This window comes from Ixodes scapularis, unplaced genomic scaffold (assembly GCF_016920785.2).
Source record: "Ixodes scapularis isolate PalLabHiFi unplaced genomic scaffold, ASM1692078v2 PGA_scaffold3__209_contigs__length_174095766, whole genome shotgun sequence".
Lineage (NCBI taxonomy): Eukaryota > Metazoa > Arthropoda > Arachnida > Ixodida > Ixodidae > Ixodes > Ixodes scapularis.
The window spans coordinates 80,941,038-80,966,151 of record NW_024609868.1 but is presented as its reverse complement, the minus strand read 5'-3'; the positions used below and the strand labels follow the sequence as shown (position 1 = coordinate 80,966,151).

Here is a 25,114-nt window from a genome sequence, read left to right as displayed (position 1 = left end):
AGAGCTCAGCGAGTGAAGATACCTGCTCTGGTGCACCAACGCTTTTGTTTCATGAACTTAATACCTTAATTAGACTCACTTTTTTTTCTTCTTTTTTTACCAAAACGTATTTTGGTTGCGTTATTCTCCCATAAGTCACAGCGATTGACTCTCTACGTTCGTGTCCTCGGAAAAGCTAGACACGTGGGCATTTTGTGAAGCGATGGCACCATAGGAAATGAACAAAAAAGACTACATGCACGTAGCGTCATGTACTATGCATGACGCTAGATAATCATGTATCGTGCATACGTAATATGCCAGCCGTTTAAAAAATATTTGCGCATGTGCTTTTCCCCAGAGCACACGGATAGACAGACTATCACTGCAATCACAAAAAGAAAAGAAAAGAAAAAAAGATCTACAAAAAACACACACACACAGCCAAACAGACATACAGACAGACAGACACAGACAGAACGACAGAGGAAAAACGACATTTTTAACACGGAAATGAAATTTGCGTTGGTACATCACTGAACATGATATTTCCCATGTATACAGTGTCCCAAAAGCAGATCCCGAGTTCAGGCTTACTTTCATAAAACGCCATCAGAGAAGTCGCCGAGTCACCAACTGGGCCCAAGTCTGATGCCAGCGTTCTTCGGCACATTGACTTGACTCGAGGCTCAATCAAACGCTGACAGAGCGCTTGTATCCAGTTTGTGTCTTCGCTGGGTTTGACTGTGATGACGTCAAAATTCGAGTTCACGGGCTTCGGTTATTCGAGGTGGTGTTGGTTTAGGTCAGGTTTATTTTGGTCTCGCCATGCGCTGACTCTTCACGTGCTCTGCGGGAGAGTGGACATTCGGGCATTTCTCAGGGTACTTGCCAAAACCATCGGATCTGAGGATCGCATTGCAGAACCCAGGAATCCTAGGTTCAATCCCTGCCCCTGCCAGTTTTGATCTGGATGAGCATCGTACCGGCGTTTGGCCGTGTATCACTACCGGGCGATGCATGTTAAAGACCTCATGCTATATTAGTGATACTGCACTGACTAAATTTTTCATCTACGGTGGCGACACCAGCTAGACGCATATTGGGACTAACTTACTCCCCGCTGTCAAAACAAACACAACACTTTTTTTCGGTTTTCTAGCTGGTGCTGGCTTAGCTCGGGTTTATATCGGTCTCACGGTTTTCCGATTCTTGGCGTGCTCTGTGGGAAAGTAGACGCTCGGACATTTCTTTAGAGTGCACTTATCAATCCCACTGGAATTGAGAATCCGTATTGGGACCATGGGCCATGGGTAGTACTTCAATTACAGTGATTGAATTACTGTAATTCAATTACTTTTATTTGTAATTTTAATTAATTACTTTCGGTCAAAAGGAATTGTAATTGTAATTTAATTACTTTCTAGCGTCAGTAATTGCAAAATTTCAGGCACAATTACAATTACTTTTGCAAGACTTTGCCGCGCCGACAAATACTCTCTGAAAGCCTCAGCGCTCGCACATGCGGCCTAGCTCTCAGGGAAACACTCGCACAAAGACACGCACTCACACACACACACAACATAATTAGCGTCGCATTGGTCGCTGTTTTGTTGCTTACACTGCGGGATGAGAGACAATCCTCTTTGGAGCCTACCTCAACGGCGCCGTGTTGCGTCGTCTGCTGTGCGATCAGAAAACAATAGTGTAAACATGCCAAAATAATAAAAGAAATAAATTGAGCTTCAGCTTTTACATGAGCTAGGGATTTTAATCTTCTATGAAGTATTTTTTGCCAGTTTTTTACGTCTTTCTTTTAATACTGTCGCATATTTGTATCTTTCTCATTTTTTCAAGTTTATTTCCTGCTGGTTTTACTTGGTATATTTTTTACATACGCATTTTGGAAACTGACCTCGCACCTGTGAATATTGTCATCAATGATTCAGGAGCCTGGACTCGGTTCTTATATATTTCTGAGCCATTATAATTTCAACTCGATGTAAATAATTTACAATACCATGATGTTTGGATGTGAATGTGGTCGTCTTAGTGCGTGTCGATTTTAGTTTTATATGAACACTTGTAGAATATAATATGACTAATTGTCGCATTTTTATTTGCCGGGCTAAGAAAACTGTCAACCCATTTTTTTCTTTAGCGACCATGCGTCTTCTAGGATATGAACTAATTTATTATTTATAAAAAAAAAATATTTAAAAAAGTAGTACTTCATTGCCTCAAACGGTCAAGTTCTGTCATGAATTCAACAAAATTCATAAAATGGAAAGTACAATATGCAACCTTTATAAAGCGATACTTAAAAAAAAAAAAAGAAGAAAGCCTCCTCAAGCAGTGGGACAAGAAATGAACAACTACTGTATGTTGCGTCCTATACAACTCGTTTAAAGTTATATGACCCAAGTCGGGTCGCTCTCAAAAATAAGTAATTGTAAAGTAATTGCATTACTTTTTTAAGTAATTTGAAATTGTAATTAATTACCTTTCGCGCAGTAGTAATTGTAATTGTAGTTAAACTACTTTTGAAGCAAAGTAATTGTAATTGTAATTGAATCACATTTCGAAAGTAATTTACCCATGTATGCGGCCATATAGATCGAGATGCATTGTCTCCCGCACGCAGTTCTGGTCCCACCTCCGACGTCCTTTCGGCATCGTGGTGGGCATGCTGAGCCAGTTCGTGGTGATGCCGCTGATCGCCTTCGGCCTCATCTCGGCCATGCGGCTCAGCGGCCTGTACGCCATCGGCATGCTCGTCATTGGCTGCTGCCCCGGAGGTGCCGTGTCCAACATCTTCGCCTACTTCTGCGACGGCGACGTGCCCCTCAGGTACGCCACCCGTCATGGCACGTTCTTGCTGTTGGCTTGGGCTTCTATTATTGCACCTAGCAACTCTCCGACCGGTGTGTTTACCGCCCCCCCCCCCCCCCCCCCCCAAATCCATCCCCCTGGGAAATTGAGAACTTTCCGCCTATGCTTGATGCGTCTCACAAACTGCCGGTTGCGTTTGCAATCTTAAAAATGGGGACTTTTAGCAAACCGATACCGTGTTCCGCGTAACGCACTACCGGAGCCTTCGAAGCCTGCTTTAAGCGCGCGCCACCTGGGTGAAAACGTGACCGCGGGAAGCGCGCTTAAAAGTTAGCTGCAAAGGCTGCGGTAGTGCGGTACGCGGAGCACGGTAACGGTTTGCTAAAGCAGTAGAGAGTTTTGGGGAACCGTTTTTTGCAGATCTAATTCGGTACAATGGGCCCTCCGCCACGAACTGCCCATATGCTATCGCATAAGACTCGCGCATGCGCAGTTCGTACCGGAAGCTCCATCGTACCATATCGGATGTGCAAAAACGGTTCCCTAAAACTATCTAAAGACCCCAATGTGAAGGGTGCGCACATACCGTAGAAGCTCCTATCAGCCCGCGTTCAGTCGCATTACGCATAAAGTCATGTCCGCGAGTGAGCATAAACGAACATCCTTTTCTCATACCGAATGTCTGCGCGAATGCTGCTCAACTAGAAAAAAAAAAGGTAATAAATTATTGTTTATTGATCCCGATTTGTGCGCAGCATCGCCATGACTCTGTGCTCGACCGTGCTGGCAATGGGCATGATGCCGCTGAACATGCTGATGTACGGCCAGTACGTGGACACCGGGGACATCGTGATCCCCTACTCCAGAATGGCCACGAGCCTGGTCATGGTCTCGGTGCCGGCCGGCTTCGGCATTCTCTTCAACTGGTTCTTCCCAAAAATATCGCCGTACATTACAAAGGCGAGTCGCCTTTATGTCCCATTTTATTATGACATCGAAATATATACGAAAAGCCTGCCTTTCCAGCAAACCACCACGGTAGTGCAGCTGTCGGTGAGATAGTCCGATTTCGACGAAGAGTTGTAAAAGTAACTGGTGTGCAGTGGCGTACCAACTTGTTTTCGAGTGGGCGGGGGGGGGAAGGGGGGCAAACCAGACCCCCCCTCCCCAGGGCCGGGGGACGCTGCCCTTGGTATCCCTTGGGCGCCGCCGGCCTGTTTCGGGGGGGGGGACAAAACACATACCTTGTTCCCTCCCCCCACCTTGCCCCTCCGGTTGGTACGCCCATGGGTATGTGTTTGTTTAGACAGCGGGAAGTTAATGCGCTTTGGACGACAAATGTAGCCGTTGCAGTGCCGCTGCTAGGCTTTTTATTGTGAATCATGCGGTGGGGGGGGGGGGGGGGGGGGGGGTGATACACGACCGCACGCCGCTACGATGCTCACCCGAGCACTTTGTTGGACAGCGAGATCGCCGACCGCCGCAATTGGCCAGCGCCGGCTAATCTTGGCGCTGGCCAATCGCAGCGCGGCGCTAGCCAATCACGATGGTCGGTGATCTCGTCGACTTTCTCGCCAAGTGTCCAACCTAACGCTGGTGCACAGATTTGCAACGGTTGCTTTCGTAACAACCAAAACGGCAGAAACGGTGGGGAAACCGAAACAGCCGTGACTTAGGATTGCTTCACCGCGAACCTCTCGCATCGCCTGCCACGTTAATAGACCGATCTCAGAGTCATTTTCATTACGGCACCGCTGCCGCCATGTGTCGTGGGAACTGTGTAGTCTTTCTGCACGAGCGATAACCCCGCGAGCAGAGCGCGAAACGGCACGAGCTGCCTCGTAAACAGGCGTCAGCCTTCTATGAACTACAGTTATGGCGGCGTCACGCATCCGTGGAATCCTTAGCGAGATCGGTGTATTGTGTACGGCGAGCACTCGTCCCGTTGACCTTGTCGTTGCTGTCATCATCATCATCATCGTAAACTTTATTAATTGATAAAGTGAAAGGGCCTTGCGGTCTCTGGTCGGTGCCCTTAGTCCAGGGCTCCGTTGGCCGCCCAGATTCGGCGGGCTCGCTCAACCAGTAAATCTGCAAATTAGCCTTTAAAGGGAAGCTGAAACACTTCTTGAAGAAAACGAGTTAGAGGCGAATTCTGACGTATTTTTATCCCGTGAATCTGAATATCACGTTCGTTTTGCCCGAAGATGCAACTAAACGCGAGAAAACACGAAAAACTTCCGACCAATCGTGACATTTTTGGGCCGCCAAGCGCGTGTCGCTCGTGGTTCCCAGGTATTAGCGCCGAGATATTTCGGTGGCGCCCCCTAATGGTTTCTATTCGTGACGTCACGACTGGGGTTTGCCTCGCCGTGACGTTACCAGTTTTTACCCTGGCTGCTTACCACCAGGTTACGGGTGCGGCGACGAGCTCGATTGTGTTTAAAAAGCACAGTGGAAGATAGGAACCATCGCAACCGGAACTAACGCCGTCAAAGTTGACAATCTGACAATGCTCATATGCCCATGGTCTGGCCAATCGTGGAAAGCTGACCGCAGCGACGCTTTTGGTCGCGCACATCGCTAATATTGTCCCTCATTGACACCAGTTGTGACGTCTCTTTGTGACCTTTTTTTGAAAATAGCAAGAGTGCGCGTGCATAGCTTTGACAGGCGCTCAAGATGCGCGTTAGCGGAGATTCCGAAAACACCGAATATGACGTGACAAAAATAATCCCTGGAGAAGGGGAAGAGGAACAAAAGACAAACACAAACCTTTGTCCTTCTTGTTCCCCTTCTCGAGGGATTATTTACGTCATTCTAGTCCAGCTCGCTTCCACCTTTGCATTTAATTGCATTATAGTATGACGTCACGCCCCGGAAAGGAGAGGCTTCAGCGGTACCTTGAAAATTAATTTTTGCAGCTTTAGTGCACCAAATTGAAAAATAACCTCGACATTCGTGATCCTGGAGGCCAAATGAAGACGACTTAGATGTTTTTCCTCATATACAGAACCGCTCCAGTTTCCCGATCAAAACGGGTGGGAGTATGGATTGAACCCAGAATCCCTGGGTTCTGCTGCTCCAGCTTTTACTCCGCGTGCCCCAAGCTGTGGTGCGTTAATTAACGCACTACGCACGCCACGCGGCGTTTCTTTTTTTTTTTTTTTTTTTTTTTGGGGGGGGGGGGGAAGGAAAGTGCAGCGCGTTCATTTCACACTTGATTTGATGCGAGATTTTGGACCGCCTTGATCCGCAGTGGGGCAGCAGCGTCGGAGGTCTGATCATCGTGGCGTCACAGATCATGGAGGTGTTCATCTTCCCCGACCTGTTCAGCGGCATTCCGCCCGAGCTGTACGGAGCCACCCTGATCATGCCCCTGACGGGCATGGTCGCGGGCTACGGCGCCAGCTGGGTCTGCCGGAGGCCCGAAGCCGTGCGCAGGACGGTGGCCATCGAGTCTGGCATCCAGAACGTGGGCACGGCGCTCACCATCGTCTCGCTCTCGTTCCAGTTCGAGGCAAGTACCAAATACTTTACCAGGAGAATACGCACTCTACATGTTCGTCTGTGGGGCGATTCGCACACTTGTGTTGAGTTCGACCGAGTGCGACTGCAACCGGTTTTTAAGCCTCTTGCGACAGCTTACAACCGCTTAAAAACCGGTTACAGTTGGTCGGACTCAGCGCAAGTGTGTGAATCGCGCTTTAGACAGCGCGAGCCCAAAATACTCCCCCAGCGATGGAGGCACTTCGTGTCCGAGAGAACGCCCGTGCGTCGCATCATCCTGGTCGTCCGTATACGGTCCACACTGTCGCGCGTTCACCCGGCGCCGAAGGGGAGCATGCCGCCCAGCTTGATCGTTGTAGTGGTTGTAGCGCCAGTGCGGCCGCCGGACGGTCATCTGGCATGGCGTTGCAGACGCGGGGTGCCAGCGTGCCTAAGACACGTTTTCTACTCGTTCGTCGTTATTCGCCGAAGATGATTTTTAAAACGTAAACGGTGGTCATTGCCTTTGGGAACACGTGTAAATCTTTCCGAAAGCGCAGCACCGCAGGAAAAAGGAACAATTTGACGAACACAGGTCTTGCCAGTCTAGCGGCGTGATCAAAGCTTCCTTGGCATGCCGAAGTGCTGCGTCTCTGTGCTTTCGCACGCTTGGATACCGATCAAGAATCGACGCCGTGTGTGGATGTTTCGCGAGTGCAATGTGCCTGAAGACGTATGTAACTCTGGACCAGCGTTTTACTTTACTCTCACGACTGTATTGGTAACTTGCGGCCCTCGCGGTCCAAAAACGAGCTTGATCCACTATCCAGTGGCGACGGAAAAGAGGGGAAGGGGGAAAAGATGACACCTAAAGCGTTCTTTTTTTAAGACGCTTAAGGCATTCAATTTAGTGGAACAAAAATCTATTTCTACCGCCCCCCCCCCCCCCCCACCTCTCTCCCCGTTTTCCCCCCAGCTTTGACAACTCCGCGAGACCGGCGAGACTTGCGTTTGACGAGTTGTGCTTTTTTTCCTGCGGTGCTACTCTTTCGTAAAAATTTCCACATGTTCTCAAAGGCAGTTTGCACAAAATAAAAAAAAAAAATCATTTTGCGGCGATTGACGACGAACGAGCAGAAAACGTGTCTTCAGCACGCTGCCGCCCAGCCTCTGCAACACTCAAAAAAGTCGATTTTGCTACATCCAAAATGGCCGTCCGGTGGCCGCACTCACGGTACACTGTCCTCACGGAGCGGTGAAAGCGCGACCTAACAATTATCAAAGAGATCAGTGGTGCCGCCGGCTGTCTCCTCTGTCTCGACGGGTGTACACGACGATAGATGGCGGCAGTTACCCCTCCCAATTCAAAGGAAAAAGTTGAAAACCTCGAGGCCGCGCGCGTCCAGCCGTTCCAACTGCGCAAATCCTGTCGGCGCCAAGTACGTAAAGTATTTGAAGCAAGTACTCGTATTATGACGACCCTTTCCAGCGCTTATCACCCAGGCGAAAAATGCTAAGTCGCTGGGTTGTGGACGCACGCGCGGCGTCCGGTGCGCAAAACGCCTTCCAGTTGACAAAGGTGGCAGCATGAAGGTGATCATTAGAACGGTGTACCGACAAACTCACTGTTTGTAAACAAGCCCGCGTTTGCCCAGCGCTTGCGCAGAAACCAGATTCCGGAGAGGCGGAGCGTCCGCGCATGCGCAGAGCCAACAGCAGCGCTACCACAGTGGTGTGACGTCAGAGAGTTGAGTTCATCTATAGCATATAATAACGGATAATCGTCACGCTTTTATTTTTGGGTGTGTATTTATCTTGCATCGCTTTTTTATTTATTTTTTCGCAAGTGTTTAATGAACGAGTAACACGCTTCGTTCATTGGGCTTTCGTCGCCGCTTGTGAGGTAAGTCCATCAAAAGACTTTGCAAAAACCGGCTAAAAAAAAAAAGAAAAAAAAAGGTAGTTACCTTTATTTTGAAAATCCTCATGGAATGCATCCTTTAGAATGCAATCGTTTCAATTTGTTTAGATGACATTAAATATTCGTTTCCAGGTTAATCACCATCACCCTCCTCTGAATCACCATGCGGAGTGTACCAATACGTGGTAACTTGTAAATGGGCATACACATTAGCCGGCGCACGTAAAAAGCCGTACAGCTGGCGCAGAGGTAGGGCTGCGGACCAGGAAGTTCGGGATTTGTTGGATTCATTGTATGTACGGACGCACGGGGAGACGGACGGGCAAATTTCTGCAAGCAGGGAGTTCCTTCGCTAAGTCATTATTTGTTTTAAAAAGTTTCACAGGTTTTACAAAATGTTTTCAGCGACAGAGTCAAAAGCCCAGCACCACCAGGAGGCGGGTCTGTGGGCTGCCGGCGAATGCCGATGGGCTCTGCACAAACAGCGCGGGTGTTTCGTAGTGAAGCGCACTCAACAAAACGCGGGAAGAGTCAAATGTGCTATATTTTTCCCTGAAACGCTTTTGGCAATGTGTAAATACGAGATGTTCGAAACATGTGAACATGACAGCTGTTGGCTTTCTCGTATCCATCGGAAGAGTCTTTGCGCTTTTTGTGCGGATGCCGTGTAGCCAAAGCGCATTGATGTGCACCATGGTTCACAGTGAAGTTCAGTCTTCTTTGTTCCTTCATGTAATATATCTCCTAAATAAAATCCCTCAACATTTTTAGCCGAATTTATTTTTGAACTCAGTAACTCACATCGGACTGAAAATAGAGAAACCCGGTCGGGAAATTAAAATTCCCGTTCTTTATATCTCATCAATCACCAGTCCTAAGGCTGCTGTGGCTAGGCTATATCGTCACCAACAACAAAAAAAAAGGTAATCGAGTGTAAAACTGAAAATGAGCGTTTACCCGGGCGACCTTTGTCCAAAACTAGAACAAAAGGGGCATCGTACGACTTACAGTTGCTGGCGATATGCTGGAATGTGCGAGTATCGACCAGGTAGTACAGACCGTACCACCTGGAAGTAGCGGAGCAAGCAAAGCGTCAGGGCCGCAGCGGCGGTTTTTAAATTTGTAGACAATGCCTTCCCACCCTTCGACGCGCGCATAGTAGCCACTAGACTGCGTGTTTTGTACCACAGTTTGTACTGCCTGGTCGCGGCTTGCACATTCCAGCTCATATCATCGACCACAGTACATCATCCGAGTCGGTGCGGCGACCCAGTTGACCCAGCCATGCGGTTACGCCTTCGCCGTCGGCATAACCGCGCGCATTGCATTATGGGACGCCACAGACCCATACACCAAATCAATTCCCCGCTAAATTTAGCAAAGAAACTCAGTTGGTGTGTAGGTCTGTAAAGTCCCATAATGCAACCCTGCGCATTCAGTTTCCCCGCTAAAATTAGCGGTAAAACAGACGTCATATGACCTCAACACCGATTAGTTTCCCTGCTAAATTAAGCGGGGAATCGAATTAGTGTTGAGGTCCTGTCCCGTCAATTTTCACGCTAAATCTAGTGGAGAAACTGAACTTGTTCATAGGTGATGTGACACAAAGTCATGACACGTCGTTTTCCCCGCTACATTTAGCGGGGAAATTGAATTGGTGTTGAGGTCATGTGGCGTTAATTTTCCAGCTAAATTTAGCTGGGAAACTGGGAAAAGGGAGGTTATGGAAGAGGAGGAGGAGGGGGGGGGTCCCTCCCCTCCTCCTTCGTACCCCTTCCTCCTCCTGCGTACCCTGCAGTCACGGTATATAGCAAGATCAAAATACATCAAGAGCTGCACTTTATACATTAGATTTGTAAACGTCTCAATTTTTTTATACGAGTTACGTTGCCAAGAATGTTTTAGGCGAGTATCCGCGGTACAGCCCAAGACACTACTGAAATAAATCCGAAAGAGCACCGGTAGGTAAAACGAAAACTAGACCACCAGGGTTCAGACCCCTTTCTTACAAACTCAGCCACACCATGCCAGCAAGCGGCAATATGTACAACGAGCAGAATTCACGGAAGTGCTGATAATGCTGTTCCTTTCGTTTCCACAGGACCAGAAGAAAGCCTTGGTGTTTCCGTGGCTCTACGCATTCTCCATGAGCTTTTTGAGCTTTTTGATTTGCGTGACGTACCACTTCTACAACAAGCATTGCTCTCGATCCAAATCCCACGACCTTACCGATAGCTGCAACACCGTCCAGTCGGTGGTCGACAAGAAAGGCAAGCTTCTTATCTTTTCTTCCTTTTTTTCAAATAGAAAAAAAAAAAACACCACCAATCTGTACAATTGGCAAAACAAATTATTGTTATTGCAAACTGTTTCGCTTTGACGTGATGTTTTGTGGCTGCTAATTATGAAGTAGAAAAACAAGTGCATCCACACTTGGTTCAAGCCTGAAAGTACCGTATTTATTTAAGTATAGGTCGACGTTTTTGTTGTTAGTAAACGTTGTTTTGAAGTTAGGGGCTCACTTATAATCGTGACCAAATAACCTCGACTTGTAATAGACCGATCCGACCAGTTTGCTTCCTTGCACCGCCGCTGCTGGAATGGATCATGAGAACTGTAGCCTTTCTGCACGCGCGACAACCCTGCTGGAGCTTTGTGCAAACAGAGCACCAGGCGGCACGAACCATGCACCTGTCCCCTGTGAACTATAGATATGGCGGCGTGGGATGCTTCATGAGATTGGTCTATTGTGAGAAAACTTTCCCGAAACCTTGAGCAACCAATGAGGCTTCCCCGCTCGAGCCGCTGGTGCGGAGCAGTGAAGCTTAATGCGCACGCCCCGATGCAGAGCAGCGAAGCCTCACGTGAGAGCTGCGGGTGCGAAGCGGTGAGGCTGGACGCGAGAGGTGTAGCATGAATACTAATGGTTCGGAGGGGTGTGATTCTGGAAGTTCGGACGATGACGTGATCACTGCGATCGACAAGTTCGTTTTAACTAGAATAACTAAGTGTAAGCATAATGTTAAAAAAAAAAAAGTTTGTACAATTTTTTTTTAAATCGGTGTCAATCAATGTTTAAATAAATATATTTTTTATTAATTTTAGCAGGTTTTTTAGTATAGGGTTCGACCTATATTCATGGTCGACCTCTATTCGAGTAAATAAAATAGTATTTACTATCATAAATAAATTATTAATATTGTAGAGTAAAAACCACACAACATATTTGGACAGCAGGGGGTGCTCATATCATTACAAGACAAGTGGAGAGAATGTGTAACCTAAAAAACCGACACATAAACAAAGAAATATTTTTACAGAAATGTTTCTCCAGAAGAAAATTAATTTTGGGGCAGAATTTTGGAATGTCTGCACGCTAGACTAACTTTCTTCCTGAAGTAGAATTAGACTCTTTCCTGAAGTCACAAAATTAGAACCAATGTATTAAAATATATTTTGTCACTTTATATTATTTATTCACTACATTTCTATCATGATGTAGCCATTTTCCTTCTCTTTCTTAGTGTTGGAGAAAGTAATTTGTTGAATTAGTGTATGTGACCATGTCACAAATCTGAGTAAATTTATAAGATCACTGTCAAAATGACTAAATGTTGCAGGCACGTCAGATTTCGGTATATTTAGCTTAGAACTGCATGCAATTTCGGTGACATTGCTATCCACTAAGTGGAACCACTTCAACTTACTACTGTACAAAGTAAAACCACGGAACGGACGTTCCATGAATTATAGATGAAGTATAGAGGAATCCACAAGGTACTCTAGGTACCTGGATTCAAAACACGGCATAGTACATGTGAGTTTGCATGGCAAATTGATATGCTCCCCCAACTAACGATATATTTCTTTCCATCTTCCCGTTTCAGAAAATGAGAAGGCACAGCTTGGTGATCATCGCATCATCGGCCATGGCGTATTCAACCCTACATTTCAAAACTGATGGTACCTAGCCATCGAGACAATTCTTGCCAAGCGGAGCTCGCTTCTTGTAGTGTCAGGGACCTTTTACAATGAACCCAGGTGGCCCTTCTGACAGCCCAGGCTTGGTAGAACTTACATAAATGCCAGCTGTGGAATGTCAGGAAAGGATATGAATGGTTCAATGCCGATCATCTTTACTCAAAGCTGAGTTATATGCGTACACAGGCAATTTGTGCCTGTGCTCCAGTGTCTCATTTCTCACACCTCCCACAATCACTGCCACAGAATTGCACCTGAATACGTACGTAATCATGGAGTTTAAAGCAGAAATTACGCTGAAGCTGACAACAGCGTAAAAGTGATCTGATAGCTATGCATATGGGGGCACATCAAAAGGTAAGTTACACTTTTGACTAAAACACAAAAATAAAAATACACTCTCATCGTGTATCTTCATTTAAAGGCACAACCTTTATTCATTTATACACATAGTTGCCTAAAAAGTGTAAAAAAAAAGGTCCCATCCAGTTTCGTGCAACCAGTTCTGGACCCGTTTTCACAAAGGACTGCCGCAAGAATCCTAGTGGGAGGTGTGGAAACACCCACGGTACAGGCCCGACATATCCGTAAGAAACTAACTTTTTTTTTGTACAATGAAAAACGAGTTTAGTGGACAGACTCCAAACCAATGAGCCCGTGAAAACTGACTGTACTACAGAACTGATTGCCCAAAACAAGAGGGACTTCAGTATGGGCATGAAGAAGTTCATCACATGTTCCAAAGTGGCTATGTTGAACGATTAATGAAATTAAGGTTGAATATTTAGACGAGCATGCAGGATGCGAGTACATCTATTCAGGTATTTCGGTGTTTTATTCAAAAGTGTACCTTACTTTCTGATACACCTACGTATAGCAAGAATACTGAACTCTTGAGCATTATTTGCAAAAGCCTACGTCTACACTGCGTCAAGTTCAACTCTTGATTCATAAATGTAGAGGAATAGAGCATAGTGTGTTGAGTCTCTAACAATATAGAATACCTTTCACTGTGCATGGCAAAGAAACATTGGCAAGGGATTCCATGTCCTTCTGAGGAGAGGGAAATGTGATAATGCAGCCTAAACCAATTGGCCCAATCAGGCCAGGCTTGTTCCCTCTGCCCAAAAGTCATGCAGAACTGAATAAAGCGAGCTCAGCATCCCTGCCTGTCAGACATTATCTCAGCCATACGATTCAAGTGAATTATTTCAAAATGTTAGAGACAGACTGAACTCATGTGCAGGTATGAGAAAATAAACCTTCCATAAAAGGATGGTAGCAGAGAAGCAATACTAAACCAAAGACAAAGACACCACTCTATGATTGTATGCAGCAAATCAAGATGTCAACTATTGTGAATTCTGTAACTGAAATGTGTGCGATACAATAGACACATCCCGCTCTTTCAACCAATAAAGAAATAATATTACCAAGTTTGGACGGCGATAATTTTTAAAAAAATGTTGCTTGATAGGGGGAGCGGTAGAACATAGTGTGCACATTTTCTATCTAAAGCAGCAGTGTAGCAAAAGTAATGGTCTCTAGAATAAAGTATTCAAGTTGCCATGTAACGGTACTGGGTCGGAGTGTTTCTTGCTTGCTTTACAGGAGCTTACTGGCACTATAGTGTTATGAATGTAGACTCTTTTAAAACACAACTGGCCAAGAAGCTTCTTTGCGGCAGTGTGACTTCAAGGATAAAAGCTCACCTTTCTCTTCAGTGTCTCTTTCGCAAAACTTGTTCGACATAATAACAGATGTTGTATTGTTGGCATAAGATTTCCCTATAACCAGCCCCACAAAAGACTGAAATGTCTGAAAGCCCAACACAATGCACCAATTAAGCTTTCATGAGATAATTTTCTATGTGGACCTAGCTCCCTGTTCTTCTCGCCCTCTCGCCGACTGTAGTGGGACTCGTTGCCAATGCAACCTGCAAATACATGTTTGTGATGTTCCACAAAGTGTTGCAGCATGAGGCATGACCTTGCCGTGTTCTCCGTGGGTTAGCGGCTACTTGGTGCACTACCGTAATACCACGTAACTAGGCTTCGGGACTTTTGGTTAATACACTCTTCCCTGTAATCTCGACAATTAAAAGACAGGTGTTTATCATGAACTTTTGTTCAAGATGTTGGATCAATATTGCTGTACCTTTGGGTCGCAACCAGGGGAGAATAAAAATCAAGATGATCACAATTAAATCGGACCAGTTTAACTACAATTTAAATCAAACCTTTTCCGAAAAATAACCACAAATATATATAAATATCTTTTTATTCACTGTTTGTCTATAATTTAATTCTTTCTATGTTCATTTGTTTTGTACTTAAATGAAAAAATAATCAAGCAAGAAAAATTTACATCAGCCTGAACATCAGCACAATGCAACAATTTTCTGAGAAAATCGAAACGGTGAGCTATCTATCTACCTTCAACTTAGTTGTCAGTTCCGTAACGTTCTATTGCAAGTAAATAAGAATGAAAAAAAAAAAAAACGACAATTAGAAAAGCATGTCCTACAAGCAAATCAGTACATAAAAAAAATCTAATGAAGCTTTTTCACTACCTAAAAAAATAAAGTTGTTTTTGTTCTACTACGATTAGAGAGGAGGGGGGGGGGGGGGGGGGGGACCCCGGGAGTGTATTCAATAAAAGGTTGTTAATGAAACTATAGTTAAGTTTACAGACATTTTTCCTTATCTATTGTTTTCAGTGGTTGGATGGGTTGATCAATATGCCATGTTTAAAAAAATGTCTTAATAGTAAAGAATTCCTATTTTATAGATAGTGTTTTAAATCAAATTAATCTAAATTATATTTTTTTCCCACCTTTGTCACAACAGAAACCACTGTCATGGTTAGAGCACTGCACGGATAACAGTTTGATCATCCGCATCTGCAGACTTCGTATGCGCATCCGAACCGCATCCGGAATGTTCTTACAATAATTGTATCCGCATCTGCAGAGTTTGTACCTGCATCCAAACCACATCCGACCCTCAATCCGTGCATCCATTTTACATAATGAAATCAAGCAGAAATAAGAACTAAAAAAAAGCATCTGAATGCTACCTTATAAGCCGTCTGCTCACCTTTGTAGAAAGATATGTCCGTGTCAGAATATGGTGAAAGCTATGTTATCTTATCCTCTTTTATCATATTTATAAAATAAACGATCACCCTTCAAGAGACACTTTGCATCGCCGAAACGATTATCGCAGTTATCAGGTTGTCTTGGGGGTCAGTGACACTTTCTCCTTTTTGTTTATAAAAAATTAAAGGACAGACTAATAACACTACCTATGTGCTTTTATTTAGGCCAAACAATAAAAAAGTGGAAGAGGAAGGGTGCTCACTCACCACAGCAAAGTACTCGTGTGTATACGTAATAAGGCATGAGTACAGGCTACAGCACTGGGAAAATATCGCAATACTCAATAATGTGAAGAGGGAGCTCCTGTAAACCTCAGAACAGCGCGCCGACGTTTCACTAGTAAAACGGCACACCGTTCGGGGGTTTACCAGAAGCTCCCTCTTCACACTCTTCTGCCAGCTTCGCTCTCCTTGGTGATTTGTTTTATTATTGAATAGGCAGTACCTCCTATCGGTTTCAGCTTTAAACACTATCCCTCAACGGCACGCTCGGAGCCATATACTTAAGAGCAACTCAGTGCCAGCTGGCAAAAAAAAAATTACTCTCACACAAGCAATGCTTCACTTGTCGAGGTTGCTGTGTAGACGAAAGGGAATATTGTCAATATGGATGGATTCAAACAAGTTCCACTAATGAGAAGTCTTTCTTCGTTGGTGCACTTGATGCACCACGATCTGCACTACACGAATGAGGTGCGGAAACTCGTGTTGGCTCAAGTTCCACCACTCCAGAGGATTGAATTCAGTCTCCTCAATCTATTTATAGGCAAAAACCCACTTGCAGGCTTCTACCATCTTGTAGTTTGTACGTTTTAGGTTATCTTTGCCCCCCCAAAGTATGTTTTCCGCTCTTTCCCTGACAAACAAGAACACGCTTTCCCGGGACGACTGATGCTCCTGCATTCTTTACTTTTTCTAGGGACAGCATTTTTGGCGAGATAAAACGTTTAAAGCAATCTTTGGGGAGAATCAAACCTTTCTTAACATAAAGAACAATTTTCTCCCTGATTGACACCTTTTATCGGATGCCAGCCGGGGCATCCGATAAATCATATTTGGCGGATCCACAATCCGCCAAATATGATTAGTTTTTATCCACATCCGCCAGTTTACTGCGGATATCTCCGGATGATCTGCGGGAAATTCGCGAATATACAGGACTCTAGTTATGGTTTTGGAGCTCTTGCATGGAGGAGGAGGACACAGTGGAAGCTATATTTCCTAATTTCTTGTAAATGCTGTGCCTAATTAAAAATGCTTTCTGTGTCTTTTGATGCATTTATGGGAACTGGGAATTTATCAAGGTAAGGCTTGGCCAAAGTTGCAATAAAAATATGTAGAGCCCTTCCATTTCACATGAAGATGGAGGACCAGCGAAGCTATTATCTTTACGACGTCTAGGACGATGCCTTGGGGACGACGTCTAGGACGACCTCAAGGACCGTTCTCTAGGCGTCATCTTTGAGGTCGTCCTAGACATCGTCCTCTAGGACAACCTTGAGGATGACGTCTAGGACGACCTCCAAGACGCCGCCTAGAGGACGACGTCTATAGTAAGTTACAGGTCAAGAAGGTAGCAACAAATGCCCCTCAAAGGGACTCATTATATCCCTCCGCCACCTCCGCATCCAATAGCGTCCCATCGTTTCCAAGAAGTTGCAGCCAACACGGGAGGAGGGTCTTGCCTTCCTGTAAATATTTGCATTATCTTTCGACTGACTTGGCGTTGTGGAAGCCACGAGAGGGAGATAAGAGTTTTCCCCCTCCGATGGAAACAAATACGACCTTTCGGGGGTTAGGTTCCCCCTCCGATGGATACAAAGGCTACTTTCAGGGGCTCGGTCCCCTCTCCAATGAATACAAAGGTAGCTTTCTTAAAAAGCGGGTTCGGAGACAAGTTGGCATCACTCTAGCCAATATCTATCCATTGAAGAGGAACAAGGGGTGTTTCCAGTGAACTATTCTTTCGACTTTGGAGGGATTTGAAACGGGCGCATCACGCTTGTGGGAGGAGCTTCTCTTACCTTCTTGACTTGTAACAGACTATAGGACGAGCTCAAGGACGACTTCTAGGGCGACCTCAAGGACGACGCCTCGGACGACCTTGAGGACGGCTTTAAGGACGACGACCTCGAGGACCCCGCCTAGGACGATTTCTCAGACAACCTCAAGGACGACTTCTAGGACGACCTTGAAGACGATGCCTAGATATGATAACAAGGGATCAGGCCCTACCTAATACCGTAATGCCGAGGAAGGCTGACTCGCGCTGGTTGCTCCCTTTTTGTTTTTATTTATTCATACTTGCCACGACCAATGGGGAGTTTTCTGTAAACATGTGAGGATGCATTCTTTCCCAGACCCTAGCGTATAACAGCTTCGCTGTAAAAATAAACTCGGAAAACCCAGAACCACACCGACAGCTAGGGTTGAGTGTTTTGGGGGTTTATTTTAATTTGAATTTGAGGGTGTTCATTTTTCCGCCGCAGATCGGCACATTGAAGAAAACAGGGCACATCCATGGAACTCCCCAAGCTTCCAGGGAACATGTGCATGACCCGAATACTTGGGAAACATCCCAATAGGAAGTATGCACCGGCGGCCATAGCCCAGTGCATAGTTGCTTGGCGCGTGCTGATGGCGAGCTTCCACGGTGCTTTCACAGTGTGCGTTCCATGCCATTAAGACTGCCAGTCTTGGGAACCCATAAGTGTGAGCTCGTTTTGAGCACAGCCAGCAAACAGTGTGCTCAATTATGGTGTCCAGTGAATACCTTCCATACCGATATTGACAAGGAAACGAATCAAGAGACACGGTTCCCAAAGACAGCAGCAGCCGTGCAGACAGTTTGCTATGGGCTGTGTTGCGGGTCAGCACATAATAGAGCTGTAGATAGCTTGGGTTTCTCTTATTCAAGGATAGCTCCTCCAATTCAGGGTTTATGTGTAAACATCACCAACAGTAGGTGGTGCTACCATAATGACCAATCTTGTGGGTAGGGAGGCATAATACATTTTATGATTTATAGTAGCCTATAAACCACTAAGTGAGCCACACCTACGATTAAGGAGCAAAGGACTGCCACAAAGTTCAGGCGCACATACAGGAGTCCCTCTCGGCACAAGGTTGAAGAGAGACAATATCAGTCGTCTGCATTTAAATAGCATTAAAACACCTTGTCTTTGGTAGTCTATCACTAACTTTTCAAACATGCCGATTGCTTTAAACGAGTCATTGGTAGAAACACAGACCTCAACATTTTATTTAAATAATCTTTTCACCCTAGTTCCATCATGGTCAGCTCAATTTTTGGGTTCACTCTTTTTTGATAAATGTTTTGTGCCAACCTAACTCTACAATCAAATGTTGTCATATATAGCCTGATCACATGCAGCCCCACAGAGAAGATATTCCAATGCCACATATTGACGGAACTTAGCATTAATACAAAAGGCTGCCACACATGCAATTTGTGTCGCCAATTACAAATGAAGATTAGTAAAATATTCTCCTCACGGAAACAACAAATGAGCCAACTGCCAAATCTACGGCTTTCTGTACACAAGATGTCGACAAGCGCACTAAAATGGCTACCAAGATTATGAAACCTAAACACAAGCTATGCCATAATCCACAACCAGGAAACCCAACTACGAAATACATGGGTTGCACCTACGTCACATGGTGTTGAGAACCGGCAACCACCGTGTTGGCGGCCGAGTTGTTGGTGGTAGGGAGCTCTGATGTGTCTAGGAGCGCAGCGGGGATTGCTAACAGACTCGGGGGGGGGGGGGGGGGGGGGGGGTTGAATGACCTTCTAGGTAGAAGGGGAAGGGACCCATAACCTCTGGGGTGGTGCGCATTGTAATGTGCACTCTCCCAGAGGTCAGGGGCCGAGGAGTAGGTACGGAGAGGGCAGTCCAGGAGGCTAACAGGACCATCAAGAGACTGCAGCTCTAAGAATGGATATTAGGTCATGGATGTGAACAGGGAGCAATACCAGGAAAGTGTAATCCCCCGTTCAGCAGAGACGGCATTTACTATGAGGAACTGACGGCAATGCGGGTGGAGCGAAGGATGTGCGGTATAACAAAGGCTTTTCTAGGAGCCCGCAGAGCCCTCCGGTAGCTGGCTCAAATGCAAATAAAAAGGTTAAGAGGAAGCCTTGCAGAAGGAAAAAGAAGCAGCACAATTTAGGATTTATAAACATGCAGGGGGGGGGGGGCAGAAATAGAATGAAGTGGGAAGAGATTGCAGAGCAATTAAATGGTGAAGATTGTGTAGTGTACGGATTGGCAGAGACGCATCTCGGAGATGTGGAGGGACTACCCTACTAAGCAAGTTATTTCTGGGTGGGATGCAATCAATGTGAAGTAGAGCGGACAGGAGGTTGACTGGGAGCACTAGTGATAGAACGGCTGGGAAAGAATGAGGGAAAGCTGCAGAGAACAGATGTAGCTAAAAGGTAATCTCAGAGGTTTAGACGCACTCACAGGATTTGTATATCTAAAAACCGGAACTGATTCAAGAGAGGAGAGTGCACAGCACTTGTTGTGTATTTTCAAAAATGTTGGAGAAATTGGAACTAATCGGGAAATAATTATCTTAGGAGACATGAGTGCACACTTAGAACACTTCAACAGATATACACATTCTACAGGGAGGATGCTAAAAGAATTCTGTGATGCTCTTGATCTAGTGCTTGTTAACTCCCAAGTAAAATGCGACGGAAAAATAATGTGGGAAAACAACCATTCACACTCAACAATTGATTCCTGTTTAGTGTCTCGCAAATTGTACAACAGATTAGGACACATGAAAATAGAAGAGGAAGACACGAAAAGCTTATGAAGCGGCTTAAAATAAAGTTTGGTGCAGCAGAACCAGATAAACAAGTTCTTGAACGAGAAAGTAAATCGTCCTTAAACGATGCCCCACTACAAGAAGTATCGGAAAGAATTGACACTATTGTATCCAGACAATTGGAGAGAGAATGGAAATATGACGATTTAGTAAACACTTTTAAAAGAGAGGTAGAGAAGTTAGAAAACAAACAAAGAGGAAGGAGAAGGAAACGCACACCAAAAAGCTGGCGGGACATGAGTTAAGGCAGCCATAACTGGGTGACAAGAGGCCCCAAAGGAACGCAGATGGGTGCAGGAAGGGGGGCGACACACCCGCTGAGGTAGCATCGAAATGGAACACTATTCAAGAAATAAAAAGAGGCATCTGCTTTAAACCAGGCCAAGATGGGTAGAGCTGGAGTGCAGTGGATGATACAGGTAAACCAAAATTATAGGAATGAGCAAAAAGGTTCTGGGAGCACATTAATGCAAAGGGAAGAAAAACAGAAGGGTTCCACTGTTCACTGACCACACCAGAGGAGATAAGTCTAGAGGGCCCCGAGAAGACAAGGTAATTTATTAGATGAACAATCGAGGCAACATTCGCAGAACTTAAACCGAACGCGATTGGACAGAACACAAACAGCAACATGGCACATGACGAGAATGCTAACGAGACAACTGAGACGATCACGGGGGAATTGGACAGAGCAGAAAGTAAAGTACCTGCTGGAACGGCAGAAGCCCAGAATGAGAATAGTCAAGACACTATGAACAAAAAGCAAATTAAAGTTAAGGTAGGCAACTGATCAAATAACAGCAAGGGAAAGGTACCCAATGATTGAAAACGAAGCAGAATGAGGTTACTATATAAATGCAAGGGAAATAAGGAAAGCATAACATCATACTGCCCAATAACAGTAACTTTGGTCCTAAACAGACTAACGATGCAGGTAGTAAAAAGAAGAATGGAAGAATGGGCAGAAAACGTTTTAGGCGAGCTACAGAACGGGTTCCAAAAAAATAGAAGGTTAGATGATAACTTATTCATCATCACTCAATGTATAGAGGTGGCACGGATGAGTAAAAACCGTCATGAATAACATTTCTAGAAATTAAAAGTGTATGACACTGTGAGTCAGGAAAAACTCTGGGTACAGTTGAGAGAGTATGATTTAGATGCATATTTGATTAGGCTGTTACAACAGGTATATACGAATAATAAGGCTGTTATAACATGGGAAGCAGAAATAGCAGAACTGGCAGAAATAAAACAAATGACTGCATCTCCACGTGGTGTTGATTGGGGCGAAGCTCTGGTGGTGCTGATGATACTGATTTTGTTCATAGGTAGTGCTGATGGTGCTGATTTTTTTTTTATTGCTCATAGGTAGTGCTGAGTTCCGGGTTGCATTTCGACTTCATTATTACTGCTTTATGGTCGGTGAAATGCAGAGCCAGTGGTTCTTCGAGCGGATCAGCTTGGATCCGCTAGAAGCCGTGGGAACGCATCTCTACCGCTTAAGTCAACGGTCCATGTCAGAAAGAGAATGTGTGTTATGGATCGTGGTTATATACGCAGTTGAGCATTCGACTGCAGCGCCCTCTCGTCTATAAACGTTGAGCCAATGCATGCAAAGTTTAACTCGATTATATACGCATTTTACCGCAGCGCACTCACCTGTATAGACATTGAGCGGCTACATGCAACGTTTCATGCATGACATCCCCAGCTCTTGAGCTACTACCACATCTCAGAGCCCCCTACTCGTCCCACAGTCGCGGCCAAGTGGTTAAGGCGATGGACTAGAAATCCACTCGGGTCTCCCAACACAGGTTCAAATCCTGTCGACTGCGCAAACATTTTTTCTTTTTTTTTAAGAAGACAGATGGGATGGCAATTGATGTGAGCACTGACTCCGGACGGACAAGGCTAGACCCAAAGGAGCTTCGCCTCTAAAAGAGGACTCTGGCATGGTTGTCCCTCATCACCTCTACTTTTTATGACATACCTGAGTAGGATGGAAAGGAAATTAGAAGAGTGCAATCAAGGTTTTGATGTGTAATATATGGAGAGAGGGGAAAAGTAAACCAGGTTATACCAGGAATGTTCTACGCAGACAACATTTTACTGGTATCAGATTGCCAAAATAGGTTACAGGAGCTGATTAAGATCTGTGGAGAGGAAGGAGACTCTCTGGGTCTGAAATTCAGTAGCAACAAGTCGGGAATAATGGCTTATAACGATGAGAAGGGGGACCAACAGAACATTCGAGATGTTTTAATAGAACATATAGAGGAGTATAAATACCTAGGGGTATGGCTGAATGAAGGAAAACAACATTTAGAAGAACAGCAAGAAAATATGCTAAAGAAAGAAAAAAAGGAATGCAGCAATTATGAAGCATAGGGCACTATGGAATTACAATAGGTATGAATTTGTTAGGGAAATATGGAAAGGAGTAATGGTGCCGGGGTTATCTTTTGGCAATGCGGTATTACGCATGAAATCTAAGGTCCAGTCGAGCTTAGAAACTTAACAGAGGAGCGTCGGTAGACTGGCACTGGGGGCACATGGGAATGCACCAAATGAAGGAGTGCAGAGAGACATGGGCTGAACATCTTTCGAGGCTAGAGAGGCAATCAGTAAGTTGAAATTCAAACAAAGACTGGGCACAATTGAGGATACACGATGGACTAGAAAGGTAAATAAGCATCTACATATACATGAAAAGTTTGAAAACTATAATACAAATGCCGACAGTCAAGTGCAGGGGCAGAACAGGCTACCTCTGTGAAAGATAAAGTAAAAGAAGCCGAGAGAAAGATGCGGTAGGAAAGAATGAAGGGAAAATCAGCCACTATGTAAAAGGACGAAAACAGGAAATAAGGAAGGGACATTGGTATGATAATTCACTGGGGAGCTCGTTGTTATTCAAGGCTAGAGCAGGAATATGGAGACTAGGACATACAGAACAAAGCATGAGGAAATGGATACGGGGTGTGCTGTAGGCCAAGGGGAAGACGAGACAATAGAACATGTGGCGTTGAGGAGCACAGGGTTAGCTCCCGCCCTCTCGGAGGGGGCAACGGATTTAGCCGAAGCACTGGGGTTTGCAGACAAAAATGGAAGAATGGATGATAAGTGCATTTTTATAACAAAGAGATTAGAATACTGGTAAAAATTATCTAGGCGGAACTGCATGACATACAACTGACACAGCTGGGGATAGCCAGGACAAAAGAAAAATGGGACTCCCTCCCGCGCTGGTCCGGCCCAAAGTCTCCACCCTGTCTTCGAGTGGGCACAGTGCCGGGGTAATGCCGACTAGGCTCGACAAAAGGAAAATTGGTGACTCCCTCGCCGGGAAGAAAAGGCGGGGGTTGAAGTTTTTAGCTTTTTTTGCCCGATTCCCCCAAGGTTGTCCTGCTGGTAGTTACGAAATTGGAGAGGGTAAGCAAATTGGAAAAGGAAAGAAATCCTATTTTTGGTTCTTAATTTCAAGGCTAGGTGGTGCAAGCTACTGCCCGATATAAAGGGTACAGCAGTTTGCAACCATCCATCCATCAATGGTCATTTGCAGTGAGAGCAGTGGCGTCACTAGGGTCAGTGCACCGGGGACAGTGGCCCTTTGCGACACCGACAACCCCCCCCCCCCCCCCCCCCCCCGAGAGCTGCCTACAGGGCGATCTGCACCCCCCCCCCCTTCCCCCAGGTGACACTACTGAGCGAGAGCCATGGTAAACTGTGCCGCATTCGGCTGTAGCTATTGCTATGTATGCTGGCGATCATTTCATCAGCATGCCACACGGCAGAGTAGTTGTCAAGGAAGAGAAGTTACGGGCGGCAGAGAAGGGATGTGGTAGCACAGTATGGAGTTTGTGAAACAAATTATGTAGTGGAGAGTGATGGCACTTTCCTAACATTGTTGATTTTCATGCAAGCCCCTGCATCAGCTTTTCCCGTTTGTGATGTGGATGCCCTTTGCCTCTCGCTTCACTGCACCGTTTCAATGCTTAGAGTGTACCTCCCTGGCAGGGTGAGCAAGCGTGTCGCATCTGGAGCGCAGAAGGCGATTCCCGATGCTTGCATGCCGAGAAGCTACCACTGGGGCACTGGCTTGTACCGTCCACGACATGGCAACCCTTGCTTTGCAAAATCGGAACCACTTTACTGGAAAAACCTCTATGCAACTCTTAGAGCCACTTGTCAAATAATTGGGGGTTTCCCACAATTTACATACCTTGAGCGGTGTATTCAGTCTTAATGTGCCGACACTATAACCCTTAACATCGAAATCTTGCATCGGCGGCATACTGTTACTTTCTGCTCGTTGCGCATTTGCATCGACGGTGAAAAATTCTGCACATACTGGCTGAACGTTTTCATCATAAGCTTGGCACATTGTTCCAAGGTTAGATGTCGAAAACTAGGTGCCCTTGTTGAAAATAAACTGCATTTGAGCGCATATCCAAGCCGTCAGAGGCATCCTATGCCATAGTAAGTGCATACACACTGTGCGAAGTCAATCACCAGCATGGCGTGGGGCCCGTTTTTCTAGCATGAGGTCACGTACAAGCTGTGCAGCGAACGTGACGCTGTGTGGAAAAAAAGTACCGTGCATTTTGCAGGTTATGAATACCAAGGACTCATTCTGAACAGTATTTTTTAAAGTAATCAAATCATTTCATGGCCCTTCTATGCTAATTCATGTGTCCTCTTTGCACCAATCAGCACTTTTTCAATAAACCACTCTTTTCAGCAATCTGCCGTACTGGTCATAGTCTGGCCCAAGTATACTCACATAGACCACCACTGATTCAGAAGATTCTTTGCCACAATGAAATTGCGAGGATAAAAAGGGGACAATTTTTTTCAGTCTTGCCTTCGCAAAGCTTGATGACGTAA

At 45.4% G+C, this 25,114-nt stretch overlaps 1 protein-coding gene across 1 annotated transcript in view; it reads left to right on the top strand.

The window, feature by feature from the left end:
• LOC115325487 (ileal sodium/bile acid cotransporter) overlaps positions 1 to 12,352 on the top strand; it is a 127,532-nt gene extending 115,180 nt beyond the window's left edge. Inside the window, exons 2-6 of the mRNA XM_042292507.1 lie at positions 2,624 to 2,829; positions 3,567 to 3,771; positions 6,071 to 6,331; positions 10,323 to 10,491; positions 12,109 to 12,352. Coding sequence (XP_042148441.1) covers positions 2,624 to 2,829; positions 3,567 to 3,771; positions 6,071 to 6,331; positions 10,323 to 10,491; positions 12,109 to 12,182 — 915 coding nt within the window. The 3' untranslated portion in view covers positions 12,183 to 12,352. The remainder of the gene's footprint in view (positions 1 to 2,623; positions 2,830 to 3,566; positions 3,772 to 6,070; positions 6,332 to 10,322; positions 10,492 to 12,108) is intronic.
• Positions 12,353 to 25,114: the final 12,762 nt, after the last annotated feature.